The sequence below is a fragment of the Cupressus sempervirens genome, chromosome 2 (genome assembly GCF_028749045.1).
Source record: "Cupressus sempervirens isolate cs-2001-9-10 chromosome 2, ASM2874904v1, whole genome shotgun sequence".
NCBI lineage: Eukaryota > Viridiplantae > Streptophyta > Pinopsida > Cupressales > Cupressaceae > Cupressus > Cupressus sempervirens.
Window position 1 is genome coordinate 119011535 of NC_143119.1, and position 17871 is coordinate 119029405.

The following is a 17871-nucleotide window of genomic DNA, read 5'->3' on the forward strand; positions in this document are numbered from 1 at the left end:
TCTCATTTTGATATAGAGAAATATATAAAAAAATACAAAGAGAGATATAGAGAAAAATATAGATATCAAAATTTTATTGTTATGTTACAGGTTTAGAGAGCAATTTTGAAAAAGGAGTTTGAGCCTTAGGGTTTGGACATTGGAGCTTCATTGCAACTTCTCTCGCACTCCATGAACAAAGAGCTATGACTCACCATTTGAAATCCCATTCTTGAACAATCTTGGATATAATGACTCATAGAAGTGTGTCAACATTTTAGCATACAAGATCTAGTTAATTAGGTTGCATTTTCTTTTTATTACAAATGTAACATATGATATATGCATAAGTAACTTACATAAAAATAAAATAAAATAAAATAGTGTGTATCATATAAGGAAGCAAAAAGAAAGAAGCCCCTTCCTTTATGTTATTGAAGTCTATTTTTTTAATCTAGAAACACAAACGACAAACTAAATCCAAAATACTACACAAATATGGACACAAATAGATGGTTGATTTTGACAAAAGGAAAAGAATATTTTATTTTTTAACAATAAACAAAAGGATATTCTATTATAACATATACTAATGATTAAATTATAGTTTCTAAGCTATCCACCACAATACCACGCATATTATATCATATTAATAGGTTGTATATATTCGATTTAAGTTCAAATGATCCCCATAATTCCTATCTAATACAGCCATAATTTTAAAGAATTTGTATCTTGCTCACTTGTTAAATTCAAAAAGAACAATTTTCAAAAACATCCATAAAACAAGGTAAGCAAAGACAAAAGGTTTTTTTTTTTTTTTGTGTGTATGTGTCAAATATTTTTTAAAAAAGTGTATTTATGTATATATCTGTGTGATTGTGGGGGGTGTGTTGGTTGAGCCTTATGATATCAATAACTTGTTACCGAACAAATAGGAACTTTATTTCAAATATTTTATATATGAACCAAAAGAAAACAATATGTTAAAAGATCAAAGACAAATTTGATACATTAATTAAAAGTTATTTTTTTAAATAATATAAAATAAACTAAATTCAATGTCACACTTACAATTGAAAATTAGAATCCAAACGATAGATTTAAAAGCTAGTTATAAAGAACTATTGGAAAAATTAAAAACCAAACAGAATTATAGTTTAGATACCCTCTTTCACAATCACATTCAAATCATTCACTTAAAAAACAAAAATATAAAAAACAAATTTCCCAATAATCCATATCAATCATCATAAATGGATACATCATCACAAATACCAATTATTCTGTAATTGCAATCAAACCGACATTTACACACCGGTTAAGGTCTTCAATAGTTGTATATTATATTCCATGAAGTAGAGAAACCGCCCCACTACCCCAACAACTAGGCATAAGATATAGCCATTGGATAAACAGATCACTTCACACTAAAAAGCAAAAAGAAGATTCCATACTAATTATTAATACACATTACCAGATTCCAACAATTCCTGTAACACCAAATATACATTCCGCTCTCATGTTCAGGTAATTGAGACATTTTCTTCTCATATTCAGATAATTGAAGGCTACTCTTAGCAAAGCTCCAAACAAATAAGATAAGATAACAAAGATGAATTTGGAAATAAATTTCTACAATCATCGATGCCCAGAGCTTTTTTCACATTGCCCGACCCAGGATAAAACAAGGTTTCCTCGGCAACAGTTGCAGACTCTATCATACTGATCTACAATATTACAAGCGAGCTTATTCAAGCAACCCCTCAATACATTATTGAAATCCGAACAACTCTATGAAATGTACACTCGTAACGTTGGACGCCCCATCTTCAGATTATACCGGCATACACACCTTCACGCTCAACCTGTAACTCATGTCACCGTTCGCAGTCTTAATGAACCATACAAAATTACTACTGACTGTGATTAAAGAGTGATAAAGAATATACAAATCTTTCGTTAATGAAAATACGAGTTGATCAATTGGATATAGGAGAGTTGATCATATGAAAAAGAAGAGGGTAGATTATAAAAAAACTCTGGTTTTTCTTAAGAATAAGATGGGTTCTGCATAGAAACATGAAATTAAACTCAAAAACTGAGAAGAGTTGCAGAAAACAGTGAAATAAGAACATTAGTAAATGGATACCTTGAATGTTGTGCCCCACATCTCCTCCTCCATGGCTGGGACTGCTGTCACTTTGTTCTTGGGATGTTCATAGCTTCTCAGACCTTCAGAACCCAAGAATAAACACCCTGCACCCACCATCAATTTTATTAGACACCCTCACCAAATCGTTAGTTATATAACATAGGCAACGAAAAGTTTTGACCCACAAAAACATAAACCCAAGAAAAAGGAACCTGAAAGTTGTAAGATGCAATCTGACGTAAATGTAGTCGCGAAAATCATCATTTTCTTTATTTTGGCATATTATTTAAGCGCTTCGTCTAAAGGGGGAAATGGACAAAAAACATTTCTGTGGCCAAACATTAATTTTCGTAGGTCTTTCCTTCATGGTGGAAAAAGCTTTAACATATACAACCATCAAAACAAAAATAAAAAATTATTAAAAAACTTGAAAAAAAAATCTCTCAACCCACCTCACAAAATTACACATAATTCAGATTCTCGGTAATTCACTAAAACTCTTCAGTAAACTTTTATTTATACTGCAATTTGTAGAGAGAGAATTTACAGTAGTTAAGTACACATGCTTATAGTTCTAATAAAGCTTGTTATTTTGATGTTTTAGTATTTTTGGAATAGAGATTTTTAGATATGACTAAATCCACAATTGAAATATGAAGAAAAATAGTAGAAAGAAAATATCAAAAAGAGAAAGAAAAATTGGTGAAGTAATGTGGCTTCTCTGTTCTTAAAAGGCAGCTGTTCTTCTAAAATAAGAGTAGACGCTAAATTATCTTTTTACTAATTTTATATTTATGTAAGAACGTTCTAACTGTTTAAATTTTAGAAGAAAGTGCAGTTACATAAGAATAATAGAATTACAACTTCCATAAAATCTATGATGTCATATAAGAACAAATTATGCATTTTATATGCTTAGGTGCCAACATATTTAATAGTATATCCAAACTTTCAAATTGTAAAAGAAATCTTACCAAATAAACTACAGTAAAAATATACATATAGTTGAAAGAAATTAAATTGCTGATATTTAAATGAAAAAATTTCCATAATTCATAATAGCCCACTACAGAAACTCTTGCAGATGATCCTTAATATTGATTGTAATCAAAAGAATTAAACATGTATGTCTGAAAGTACCTTGGGGAAAAGAGGCGAGAGACTTCCCACAAGCCCCTTTCAAGAGGTCTGCGTCGTCAGAGAATGCCAGATACCCGTCCGCAGTTATACCCCAGTAAAACGGCACTTTCCCGTGCGAGTCCTGTAAACTTGAATTAATTAAAATCCCAAAGAGACTACACTGATTTCTAAACCAGATTAAAAGATGAAGAAAATCGCATCTGCTTTACCGTGGCAGCAAATATGCTTTTGGTGGTTTTGTCGAGGATAATAAAGGCGAATCGGCCCTCAAAATGGCCAACCACGTGAGAGGCAGGATAAGGTTTCCGATCCCTCAGGGTTTTGTAAGCTTCAATCACCAGCGACACCTCGTTCACAGATTTGGATAGCCCGTATTGCTGCCTTAAGCTCGTCAGATTCTCCAGCGTCCCCTCGAACAGGCAAAATATCTCGTCCTTCACGGCAAATGACCTGAAAATAGTGTTAAAAATCCACAAATGATTTTATAAGGACAACAGATAAAACAAATTAGTTTCAGTTCTTCTTTGAAGAACGAGAAGGATCTGAGAAACAAATCCAAAATTACAATAGTACCAGAAACCCTGAACAACAGTGCACAATGAGATAAGCAAATTTTTGTTTCTCTTAATGTTAAAAAAAATTGACTAGAATCCCGAATTGAATCTTAATGCATTATCAAATCAGGAAAGGCTTCCAATAAATTATTCACTAAGGAAAGGTGTCCTAATTGCAGGAGGAACAGATGGGGCTGAATTTATACAAATCGAACACTTTCCTGAAAATAGCTTATCTGAGTAATCTGAGTATAAATGTAAACGTACTTAATATATTATATTTATCTATTTAAAGACAGAAATGTAACCTCTATGTTACTCCACCGAGTTTCTGATTTTTTTCTTCCAGAAAACGCTTACAAGAGTTTAAATTCCAGAAAACCACATAGATCGTAAATCACATGAGAAGAATCCAATTGCCACAAATCACAAGAGCAAGAGTCAAGACACCTCTCGTTAAACATTAACAAGGATTTGAACTAAATATAGAGAGCTCCACAGCCGTACATGTAATCCGAAGAACCAGACAAAACACACAATCTACAGTCTCAAAAAAGTTTTTCCAAAGCAAATTCCATCACAATCTCCCCAAACTTCTCAATTCCTCTAGTCTTCCATCCAGAAAATACTTAAAAGACCTTTAATGCCAACTATTTATGCGAAATACTAGAGTTCCAGAGACGAACATTCAATTAACAACTTCCAAAGCAAAGTCTACGGTCTCGAAAAATGTGTCCAAAGCAAATTCCATCAAACCTTCCCCCAAAACTTCTCAATTCGACTATTCATTAATCCAGAAAGCATGAAAGCGCTCAATTGAGCAAAATGACTCTATTTACAACCATCCTTCAAAACATCACAAAGATCCGAACCTTGAAGCAAATAAACTGTAAAGATGACTCACCTAGGTCTCAACAAAGCCTCTCTTTCATGTGTATAAGCCATATGACACACTCCTTCAACATTCACAGAAATCGCCTGCGGAAAATCGCTCAAGAACGACTGAAGCAGATTTGCAGCTTTTTTCCTCGGAGTGGGGCTCAGATCGCCGGGAGTTCTGAGCTCCTCGGGACCTTCGGCTACCGCGCTGTTGAAAACCGCCAACATAATTCCTCCAAATCTATCTGCAAACCCTTCCTCAAAATAAAATCAAACTTAACTTCGCACAAACAAAGAGGTCCCTTGCCACCAATATCCACTGACCGCGCTATGTATATATACCAGATTTACTTAACAGTGGGTCGTATATACATAAAATATACATCCAACTTCGGAAAGACCAAAATTGGTAATACAATCAAAACAACGCAAATAAATTAATCCAGATTCTGTATGACGTCCCTGACAGAAAAATAATCTGGCCCGGAGATTAAAACAAGAGGTTTAAACAAAGAAAACAATTTAGGATCGTACTTAAATTAGTAAACCAGTTCGAGAAATTCCTGTTTACAATGCTTTCGAACAATGCCCAGGCAGATTATCTCTACGAATATATCTATACGGTAGATATGAGACGAAATTTGAATTCCGTCAGCTAAAATGGACATTATCGCAACAATCTCAATGAATGTGTCCGGAGGTAGTTAGACCGGATTTGAAGAAACTTTGAGGTCCGTTAACTGGAATATAATTTCGTCTCAGTTCCGTGGCCCCACAGTACGAGAAGGGTTTTTTTAAGTTGTCGAGATTCTTCGTGGCCGTTGAGATTCTGACACGTGGCAAACCGCTCTGTCGTGCTGGCCCTTCGTTTGCTCGTACGTTGATTGCCTTGCGGCTTTTAAAGCTTTAACGATACGATTCGGTATTTAATATTTTAGCTGATGTAACCTTGGATTACTAAAGTCGCGTAAAGTAGGGAGGTCGTTATTAGAGAACAAATCATAAACATACGTAGAGACAGGCAACGTTATCTCAAGGAATATACTGATATTTTCAAACTTTATTTTATGTTCAAATTGTGAATATGATTTTCTTCATGGGTTTTTGCTCTATGGTAGGGTTAAAATTGAAAAGTTTTTAATGAGTTTATGAAATATCCAATCTTGTTAAGTGCGAGATTCTAATATTGGAAAAATAACTGAATTTGAGATTATGTCTTTGAATGGATATCTTTTAGTCCTTGGCTCTTAATAGAAAAACTACAGCTTAAGGCTTATGCTCCTATATTAGATCGCTTAAACCACTTTGTAGATGTATAAATTCCATAAAAAAAATACTTACTTAATATTCTTATATCATGGATCACAAATTTTGATATGAAATGTTGACTCAAAAATGTGCACACAATTTAAGTTGGAAGCAATACTATCTACTTGTTTAACATTTGTAACACTTGAATATTAGACGATAATAAATGGCCTCTAATGGTGCATTTTCTATTTATCACACCCTAATTTCAGGACGATAATAAATGTCCGCACAAGTAGGTGCATTTTTAATGTTATTTAGGTCGGTTTGAATGTGTGTTTGAATTCTTTTAGTAATCGCCCACCTTAATTTTGTTGATGGATCATGAAATTTGATATGAAATGTTGATTAAAAAAATTGCACACAATTTGTAGTAGAACCGACATTCTCTATTTGCTTTGCAAGGGTAGCACTTTCATTTAGAACACTCAAATATTACTTGTAAAAAATAAATGGCCTTATGGTCTCTTTTTGTCATGTAGGTAGGCATTTTAAATGGTTGCTTTCTAGGTTTAATGTACGTCTCAAAGCCATGTACCTTAATTTTGCACATTCTAAGTTCTTAAAGGGTCTATTTGATTTTAACCATTTTTCAATTTCTTCATCTATAATCTAAGAGCTCATATACTTATTGTTCAACTTCAAGGTAGTTATGATTAATGTAGAAGGATTTGTCATATACATAAAGTCACAAAGTGGTTATCATTTAATTTTGGTTTCTTCATATGTTATCTAAGAGGTTATAGTTATTGTTTTGTCTTTTGGATAGTTTCAACTATTAGGTATACAAATGAATGACTATAGGTGCATATGAAAAAATTTAATGGATTTTTAATTAGCATTATTAATAAACAGATATTGAAATATGGGTGTCTACTTGTCCTTTCCCCTATATTCATATGGATCTAATGTTAGTAAAATGAAAACTATCTTTAAAGTTCTTTATTTTCTATGTTGATATATTTATGTTTTTGGTCTTCCAATGTACCTCATATCTCTTTTATGACTAGTCCATCTCCACATCTTTTAGAATGTAGATAATGATTTCTTAAAAGAAAATTAGTTGAACTCATATTTTTCTTGACATGATCATTTAGTCTCGACTTTTATAACAAATGTAATCAAAAAATAATTTAATAAAATAACACAGTTTTAAAAATGCATAACTTTCATATCATTAACATTGTCAAAAACAAAATTGAATTTTACTTTGCTAAATTTATTATTATATAACATTACCATTATATTTAAATATTTAGATAAAGATCTCTATTTTTTAATGAAGAAAGAAATGACATTTTTAATATTATAATATTGATATACATATATTTACACCAGCAATTTACTACTCTTTTTGGGTAGGTGTGGATTTACTTGTCTCAAACACTATTCAAATCAAGTGGCTTTCTTTTTCGTTTTATTATTAAATTATAATTGGAGTTAACGTGACTCAAAGTTAACAGGGAGAGAATAGGTTAGAAAGGAGAATTTTGATATGGTAATTGAGATAAATTCGGGTGATTGGTTGAATGGCAGACAAGGCATCTTTATCGCACTAGTGGATTATCGCCAACTTGTCTAGATGAACACGCAATCATAAAACGATGATGGAAAAGGATAAAATTCAAACCATGTGGACATAAGCTAGGAGTCAAAGTTGATAAGCGGAATCATGGGGTCATAAATGTATTTTCATCCAAGTTGGAAAGTTATATATATGAAATTTATGCATTTTGTTTTCTCAACAAGTGACGCAAGCGTCATAGTTCCTACCATTTAAATTTTTAGTTTAAACAAAATAAAAGAAGCAATGTTCTCATCGAAACATTGATAATTATTTGCTATGGTTTGAACAGTGTAAAATAACTTATTTGCATTAGATAGAAAATCTAGCTCAAGATAAGATGGTGCCCTAGTATATTAGCACCAAATTCAAGTTTTTATAATGTTCTTAAATAAACTTTAATAAATAAATAATTATGAATAAAATAAAATCTCATATATTTATATTAAATTATTGTGATTAAATATTTATATAAGTATTCTAGTTCATAATCAATAATTGAAAAAGTAAAATAGAAAATTGAACATAATAATATAGAATACTAAAAATAAAATAAAAACTATATTGAAAAATATTAAGTTTTATTTCTTATATAAACAAAATAGTCAACATGTCATGTCATTGATATAATTACTTTATGTTTAAAATAGTTGTAAAAATGATTTTCTATGGTAAAATAAGATTTGTATGAATAATTAATGCAAAGATGACAAGCTATCATTAATGCAAAGATGACATAAGCTATAATTAATGTATGAAAAGTAGAGTGTACAAAATATGCTAATTTTCTATGAAGAAAATTAATTTTACTCCGTACTATTTTTGCTCTAAGCCAATCAAGGAAGAGATAAATTATCTTGTTTAAATCATTTAAATAGATGGAAAATTTCAAATTATAGTTGATAGACATGTATGTTAAAAATTCTTGACTCTCATTGGCTTGTTAAAAAGTTACTAGCAACTAATATGGCATCTAATGGATGCAATAGTATCCTACCATTGCAGGAACTAATAAATGTGTTGTGTTGAAGTTATTTTCAATAAAGATGTATTTTTATATATTAATTAAAATAAAATATATGAATTCAATCTAATCTTAGTTTTATGTATATTATAAGTCTATATTTAATTTATATTTGAATATTTAGCTTATATGAGGATATTAAAATAATTATCATTTTTTCAAATTCAGATTTGCATATAGATTTTAATTAGTTCTTTTTTACTACTAGTTTTTGGTATAAAAGCAAGTCAAAACTAGTGGGTTGGTCTTTTACAATAGTGGTGGCACAACTAACAAAAAGCTAGCTAACAACTACCAAACAACCACACACAGCACCCTTAACAATTTACATCAAAAACAAATGTAACAGAATGACAGTAACTAAAAGTACTAGGGATCCAACCCTTAGAACCAACATATTTTAACAGTTTATCAAAAAGCATATCATCGCATCATACCACCTATAGCCCAAAACTAAGTTTAACAAAAAAAAAAAAAAAAAAAAAAAAAACATATAGGTGGTCATCGCATCGTACCACCTATAGCCCAGAACTAAATTCAACCAAAAAAAAACCATCACCAAAGGATGGAGAGTGAAAACTAGTAGAGTATCAAACACAACATAAAACAAAAGGTCACTAAGTGACATCTTTTTTCTTTCCTTTTCCAACCAAGAGCACCTTGGCCCAATCTTTAGCAAGGAAGCCATAGAGAAGCATTGAGTCCTCCTTCCCCAGGCTATCCTCCTTTGACGCATTAGCCAATAGCTAAAGATTAGTAGCAGCTGCATGAGTCACCTTAAGGGTGAACTTAGAGAATAGGGAGAAGCCCTCCTCCACAGCATTGCATCTGTCTTTGAGCTCTTGGAGATCCTTGCAGGTAACCTTCCCTTTTTCTTTTGTGCTCAACTTTAAAGCCTTGATGTTCACTAGAGTTTTGTTGCTATCCTACACCACAAGATTTTCAATGGGGGCCTTTAGGTTTACCAAACAATCTTTCTTAACTAGGGAGGAGATGGTGTCAGGGGAGTCAATCATAGTTTTGGAGTTCTCCTAGTTGTTAGTTGGAGGTTGGGTGATGGTGGCAGAGACATGGGTGGGGTCAAGGGAGTGGTCCTTGGTGGGATTGTCCACCTCAAAATCCCAAGTATCATCCAAGGTATCATCACATTTCTCCATCTCTTTGTCTATTTCTTCTTTCCCCTTCTCCTAGTCATCCCCCAATTTTTATTGTCACTCTCCTTAGAGTTAGTGTCTTCCTCCTCCTCCTCCTCCTCCTCCTCCTCCTCTTGAGAGCGACTTGCCAATTGTTTAAATCTTCCACAAGTCTTAGAAATTTTTCCCGACCTTCTTCTACCACCACCAATTTCCTCATCTAAATCCCTAATTTCCACCTCCACCCTATTTTCCATTTTAATTCTCTTATTAGCAGCCGGTTCTGGGGTCATCTTGTTCTTCCTACCCTTAACAAGGGTTTGGTTAGGGGAAAGCTGAGGGGTAGGGGCATAACTGCCACTTGCAAATTCCAAGTGCAAGGGGGGCCCAAAGGGAAGGACATTGTCAATTGCAATCACAAGGGTGAGCAAAGGGCAAAGTGAAACTAGAAAAGATGAAACATGAGCCCTTGGTGTAGGATAGTGAAGTTGGCCCTTTTCTTCCATTTTTCTCTAACATCCAGCACAATCTCTTCAAGCATGTGCATCAAAAAGAAAGTAATGTAAACAAGCTCCATGTTATGGAAATGGTTAAGAAGCAAAAAATGGTAAAAGTAGTACACACCATGTTTGCCTTCCAATGTTAGGTATTTCATAATCATCAAAAAAACATCGTCCCACGGTTTTGGTAGTTTATGCCTCCTAAAACCATTGTGGTAACAGTTTAAGGCCTCATTGCCTCTGAAGAAACTAGTCATACTTGCCTCATCTGCCACCTTCTGTCATTTTCTACCAGTAATGTCCAATCTTGTTGCCATAACAATAGACTCCTCATTCACCTAAAACATAATGTCATTAATGGTCACACACATGTTCTTCTAGCTAGCAATGAATTGTTACAAATAGTTCTCATCATAGCCCACCATAGCCTGCATGTAGGGGACAAACCCTCCTTCCTTCAACAAAATCCAAGTGCCCTACCTTTTGGAGAAATCCTCCATTTTAGTGGGGTCCAACCTGTTCAAGTCCCCACCCATGTGAATAGCTTCCTCAATGATATCTTCTTCCTCAATCTTATTAATTCTTATTTGCACCTAGAAAATTGTGAAGACAGGGCTAGAAATGCATTAACTAGTGTTAAAAAAACTATCTTTCTTATGCTTCATAAGGCTACAAATTCTAGAATGTACTAACCAATTTAAAGTATCATTACAGGGAGTGTAAGAAATTCACACATAATACGTTAAAGATCTAGCCTTAGTCATAATGTGATTTCTTTCTGTAATTTTGTCATAATGCCAAAAAATGATGGTGCTAATTTTAAAGTTGGTATTATTAATTGCATCCCCTTCTCTATGCCCTTTCATGAATTGATCCACATAATTAAACCTTGTGAAACATCTTGTCGAAATCAAGACGATCTTAACTATCATAATGATAACAATTCCGCCAAATTGGCCCCTTCCCCAAAATTGGAAGGTAATCTAACTTGATTTAGAGGAGTCTTTTCCCTACTAATGAGGGAATTTATAGAGTTAGGCAATGATTCAACCCTCATCTAGCTTTTTATGTTCTCTAAATCAAACCCTAATCCATCTAAGGTGTCTACCACCACATTGCCTTCCCTGTAGGTGTGTTGTAAGTCATAATGATCCAGGGTTGTGAGGTACTACCATATGTCACCTAATATGTGACACAAGGCCCAACTAGGTCGATTACTCCCTTCAGTAGAGTTAATTATGAGTTTAGATTCCCCCTCTATGGTTAGTCTTTTTGCCTTTAATTCCACAACAAATTTTAGCCCCCAAAGTAAGGTAGTAGCCTCTGCCACATTATTTATTCCCCAACCCAAATGTCCCAAGTAGACAACTAGTACATCACCCTTTACTAGTTGTTATTTGTTAACTTATTATGAAAATAAAAAGAAATTATATGTTAGGATGTTGTAGAGATGAATAAAATCTTGATTCAATATGGTATCATCTAGTATCATCTATCTTCTAGAAAATAAGATAGCTCATTGTATCATTTTCACAGTATAACATGAGTGTGAGATAATAGTTACATGTGGCTAGGAATATTACATGATTGGTTCCAAGGTGTCTTCAAAAAATCATCTAATATAATTAAATAGAATTTTAGGAGTTTGATCAAAGGATGAGATCATTGGCTATCAAATCATCAAGGGTATATGTTAATACTACACATTCTTAGATATAGATTTCAAACAATAAACTAAATATGTGTTAGGCAAGTAAAAGTGCAAACTTTGGTTCCCACACAAAAGTACTATGTATACAAAAGAGGTTCATATTTATTAGCAAAAATATACTTCTACATGCATAAATTGGAACTAGGGAAAAACACACTAAATTCTTGAAATTGTTTTAGTACCAACAATAAATGCCAAAAAATGTGCAAACCACCACTTGTCATAGGATATTTTATAATGAGTCCTAGAGCTAAGCACCTAAATCGCCTTTTCCATTTTTTATGCATACTAGCACTTGCACTAATAAGGTGCAATGGTTACCCCAATAGCAACATATACTCTACATAATATGATTGAGAGGAAGATAACTTAGTTGGAATAAATGAAAGTCGTCTTTGTTAGATAAATTATTTTGATAAATAGGTAGACAAATTATTAGAAGCTTTGATTAGTTGTGAAATTAAATTTGTAAAAGAAAAAATGTTGTTATGAATTATTGGGAGAAAGGTGTGGAAGATATGTTTGATAATTATGGACCTTGATTTGTTACTGGAAGAATTGTTGCAATTGGGCTTCCTCTTTCTTCCTTGTAAGTACAATTTTTTTGTTTTGCATGAGGGAACATCTTTCGAAGGAGAACATTGGTTGCATGCAAAGATTATTTTTGATGACCTAACTTGAACAAGGATGTGAATTGTTATTTAATAACATGTATACACTTTTAAAATCAACAACTCATATAGTTATTTAAAATAAATTTAAGGGTTAATATATATTTAAAAAATAGAGAACAAAAATGTTGTTCTTTTCACTCAAAACTTTCTTGATCTAAATATTTCTATCTACCCTAAAGATTGCATATAATGTTATGATGCAGAATCAAGTACAAGCCAACAAGGTGGCACTAGAGGTGGCCCAATTGTAGGATCTTTTGAACGACTAGTGTAAGACCTCATATACGTGTTGATCAAATAAATAATATTGACAAATGAGTGTCAACACACTTAACCATTTTCACTATACATGCCGAGTACACAATGGAAGCCGAGCTAGAATTTCTTTATGTGTCGAGTCACAGATAGTGCCGAGAAAACTACAATTGATGTCGAGCAGAACACATTACAGTATATGCCGAGCTATACATGTACCGAGTAGATCAGAAGATAGTGTGTGCCGAGCATTGTGAAGTTAATAGGAGCCGAGTGATTCAGGAATTCTATAGGAGCCGAGTAACGCAGGAAACACAATGGATGCTAAGAAATCCAGAATAGATGGTGTCGAGCATCAATATTACTTCATGTGTCGAGCAACACAAGATTAGCATAAGAGTTTGTGCCAATACAAACCAAGATGTAAAATGGTTATGCATGAATCATGATAGGATAAGGAGATAAGATCAAATCCTCCCATCCATCTATGTGATCCTCATGCATCCAATCAGAAAATTGGAATTGCATGCAGCCAATGGGTGAATTTCAAGGGTTTAAGTAGGAACATTTTATCCAAGGATGCATAACGATCCACTAATCTTTATAAGGGAGTCCTAACGCCATTGAAATTTTTTTTGGAGAGAACAAGGAAAAGTAAAGCCTTTTATTGAGGTCATTGCAGAACATTGGTGTAAAAAATTTAGTGAAAAGGACAACATTTACACATCTAGTTGATCAGAATAGAACAAGGAACACAATCAGCAGATCAGATCTAGTAGAGATCAGGGATAGACGAGCAAATCAAGAGCCTGAGATCATCATTAGAGATTGCATTAGTTCAGGTGTATTATTCTAATACTCTCTCACAATGTATTAGGAATTTGGAAATCCTATTGAGTTAGGTAGGTTGAACAGCCTTATGTAAATCCTTTAATAGGGTGGCATTCTAAGTTGAATGTTCTTAAGTCCTCTAACAAGTCACACTCCTAACAGGGTGTAGAAATCCTTTAACAGGGTCACATATTAACAGTGTGTTGTAGCCTTTAACAGGGCAAACCATCAAAAGTGGTTGAAATCAATTGCTATAGTAATTTCGTGGGTATCATCCCCACCCCAATTTTACCTTCTTCTTCCTGGAGGGTTTATGGGTCACCAAAATCTCAAGTGTTATGTGGCGATGCATGTTTGTCTCTCATGATTGTTTAATGTTTATATGCATGCATGTTAATTTCAGTTATATGTTATTAAGGGCTTAAAAGTGAGTAAAAGGCCAGTACTTCTAATTCACCCCCCCTCTCAGAAGATCTCTTCCCATTAAGACATTCCAACAATTGGTATCAGAGCCAAGTTCTCTCAAGGAGAAGCCTAATAGCTTGGAGGAAAATATCTGAAAATGGAAGTTTTCAAACTTGGGAAGATCATTGAGAACTAGGTGATAGACATGCATCTTGCTCTACACAATGTAGACGAAGCTAGAGAGGAATTAAGAAAATCCTTAAAAAGAAGGAATGAAATAGCTATAGCCAAAAATGATATTCACTACAAGGTGATTGACACCACACAAGTATTTGCCAAAGGAGATTCCAAAGAATTTGATGCAGCAATAGCAAAAATGATGGAGAAAAACAGAGCTCAAGTAGAAGAGATAAGAACTCTTAAGATAGAGCATGAATCATAGGCCATGATGCTTTGTGAAATCACTGAACAAAAGAAAAGAGAAGTTGAGGATAGATTCATGATGGAAGATGACAAAAGAAATCTTGCAAACAGACTTGAAGAAAAATGTACTGAATTAACAAGGATCTCAAACATGTAGATGGATACACTTGCCCAAATGATGAACCTTCATCATGAACTCAATATGAAATATATTGAGATCTCTACTTTGAGGATGCAGAATGAACAACTGAAAAATGAATTGAACAGAGAAAAAGAAATAGCAGAGAATCTCAACAAGTCGAGTGAAGCCGTCAAGTACTTTGAATAGTTGTTGAAATCCCCAAGATTAGCCCATGATACATCAGGACTTGGATACTCCAGCACTGAAGTTGGTGAATCATCAAAGAGTGTTGAGAAAAGGAGTGACAAAGGTAAGGATTCTAAACCCACTTTTCATTACTGTAATAAAAAGGGGCATACTACTAATGTTTGCAGGAGTAGAAGGATCAATCAAGCCTAACACACCCAAAAATAAAGGTTACTGCCACAAGTGCAACATGCAAGGACATATGACACAAGACTGCAGGTCTAAAGTCACAAGGACACAAAGGTTTCATGGACATTGCCATAATTGCAAGAAGTATGGACATAGAGCCTTTGAATGCAGATCAAAGCCTATGTGGACACCAAATCAACATGTAAGAAGGGACAACTATGAACACCATTATAATCGGGACTATAATACAAGGCAAAGTTGTCACTATGGTCAAGAGTATGGAGATATACCCCAGAACTGCATAAGAACACATTTCAAGGGAAACTATAAAAGATGGTTGAACCAAACTACTTGCTTCAGTTGCTTGAAAACTAGACATGTCAGCAGGAATTGTCCAACAAAGGCCAAGGCACCCAAGACTGAAATAAATAAGGGCAAAGGAAAGATTGATGTGGAACACATCAGAACAGACATGAAGAAGACATGGCAGAAAAAGGATGGATCAAGTACATCCAATGGAAGGGTCACTTCACCCACGAGGTCAAGTGATCATTTCTCATCCAATTAATCACAGGATGAGCCTAAAGGGCTAATACATATAAGGAAGTATCATACATCAACCCTAAACCATGAAGAAGCACTGCAAAGTATAAATCTGCATGAGACAAGATGCTAAAACAAAAAATTTGAATGATGATGCCGAGCTGTCTTTGGATGAAACTGCTTTGGATGTCGAGTTAAGAAGTCAAGTGGAAGTCGATTGAAATTGCAGTGGTGGCCAAGTTATTAACAAAGTTAATAGATGTCGAGTGTGAATAGTTGCCGAGTGGATGCCGAGTTGAAAAACCTTTGGAAGCTGAGTGACAGGTAAAGGTACAAAAATGCATTGAATGCAAAGTTTTGAGTCACTTAAAGGTGAAAATTGATTCATTTTTTAGTCATTCAAATGAAGAGCGATTAGTGGGACCACGACTAAGCAATTTTCAAGCTCTCAACCAGCGATTTGCAACGATTCAACATCTACCCAAGTGATCTAAGCATTTAACCAGGTATTTCCTTCAGGTGCTGAGTTTTATAGTTTGTGAAATTTTCTTTAATCGTCAAACCCTAGTTTAGTTTAAAATGGCATCTAGTTCAAAGATGACCCAAGGGAGAGAGAGCCATGAGACTCAACTTGTTAGCAACGAGGTTAAGCAACTTGAGTTTAGGCCCATACCAGAAGTTTCATATAAAAATGATCTCGTTGGTGCCCTATCTGCCATCCCTAAAAAAGTTGTTATGGTTCAGGATGTGCGAAAGTGTTATAACTGCAAAATAGGAGCCATAGGAGACTTGGAAATCTTTAATGCCTTTGACAAACTCTGTGATAATGGTATATTGAAAGATGAGTTTTCTATCATAGAGAAGAAGGGTTTAACCAAAGCCCTAATTTTTCCAATCGTATTCAAAATTGAGTGGATACGCATAATACTTAGCAGAATCCATGATGGATCATTCTGGCTAGAGTGAGGACTAGTCAAGATTACCAAGAAGATGGTTCATAGGGTTATAGGATTTCCAACCCTAGATCAGCCCAAGACACTAAGAAGTGAAAAGAAGGAAACAATAGAGAAGAACACAGGTGCAAAATGGAATAACAGGGGAGTTACAATTGACAAAGTAAAAGACCCCCTATTAGACTTTGTTGTAAGGATCATATCACATAAGTTTTATCAATCCAGCAGGTTGAATAGTGTACCCTGCATAGCAGTGGATGTGGCATATAAGCTTGTAAAGAAAGACCACACCTATGACCTTGCAAAGCTCATGTTGTAACAGATTAATGAAAATATTGGAGCTATTAGAAAGTCTAAAGGAGCACAATGCAAATTTGGTTCAGTGCTAGTTTGTATGTTCTTCTATGTGATGAAGGAATTCCCTTCATTTGGTAAAGTCAACTGGAGTCAGAATAAAACCATTGTTGATCAAATAAATGATTTCATTGCACAAATGGGAGATAGCTTTGATGATCAAATGTCTATCTATTTTGATGATTTCAAGATTGCAATGAAGAGAAGAATGAGGATACCAGTTTCATTGGTAGAAAAGCATGTAAATGACATATGCTTTCTGGTCGACATTGATTATACTTACATTCAAGCAGTCCTTCCAAGAGCAAGATGGCTTAGACCATTGGGATATGAGCTTGATGTTGACCAAGCTTCTACAACCATCACAACATTACTTGCAAAGGAAATGGAAAAATCTGCTAAGGCATTTGGAACATATGATACTGTCAAATCAAGAGTTATTATAGAACTCAAGAAAACCACAACAGTAAAGAAAATAAAGAAGAAGTTTGGTGTTGAAGAAACAAGTGCAGTAGGAAAAGTAGAGGAGATTAGTGAAGGAGAAGAAGAAGGTGATGATGAGAAAGATGAAGATGAGTCAAAACAAGGGCCACTTGAATTGTCACACAGCGAAGGTGAAGACAAAGATGAGAGTGCCGAGGAAGAAGAAGCCAAGGAAGCACCCATCAAAGGAAAAGTCATCAAAAGGAAGGCAAAGACACCTCCTGCTCCTCAGCCTAAATCAAAGAAAGTTATCGTGCAAACGCCCAAAAAGCTAACAACTAGAGCTAAAACAAGGGCCTCTACACAAAAGGCCAAAGAGGAAGCTACAAAGAAGAAGACAATCAAGAAGGCACAGGAAGAGCCAAGGAAAAGAAAAAGATATGTGGCTCAACCTAATACTGATGAGGAAGATCAGACTGAAAAAGTAAGTCATGCTCCTAAGTCTTCAGTTGATATATTATGTGAAAAGATTAGGAATGGAGACTTAAGTAACATGAAAAAGATTGA

General features: G+C 34.2%; 1 protein-coding gene across 1 annotated transcript; it reads right to left on the reverse strand.

The window, feature by feature from the left end:
* Window positions 1–1504: 1504 nt before the first annotated feature.
* Window positions 1505–5017, reverse strand: AILP1 (aluminum induced protein with YGL and LRDR motifs). Its single transcript, XM_089812851.1, has 5 exons — window positions 4733–5017; window positions 3484–3724; window positions 3275–3395; window positions 2132–2238; window positions 1505–1847 (listed from the first exon to the last, which is right to left on the reverse strand). Exons 1-5 carry the CDS (start codon window positions 4933–4935, stop codon window positions 1812–1814), a joined length of 708 nt encoding a protein of 235 aa, XP_089668977.1. The 5' UTR covers window positions 4936–5017; the 3' UTR covers window positions 1505–1811.
* Between the last annotated feature and the right edge of the window lie 12854 nt (window positions 5018–17871).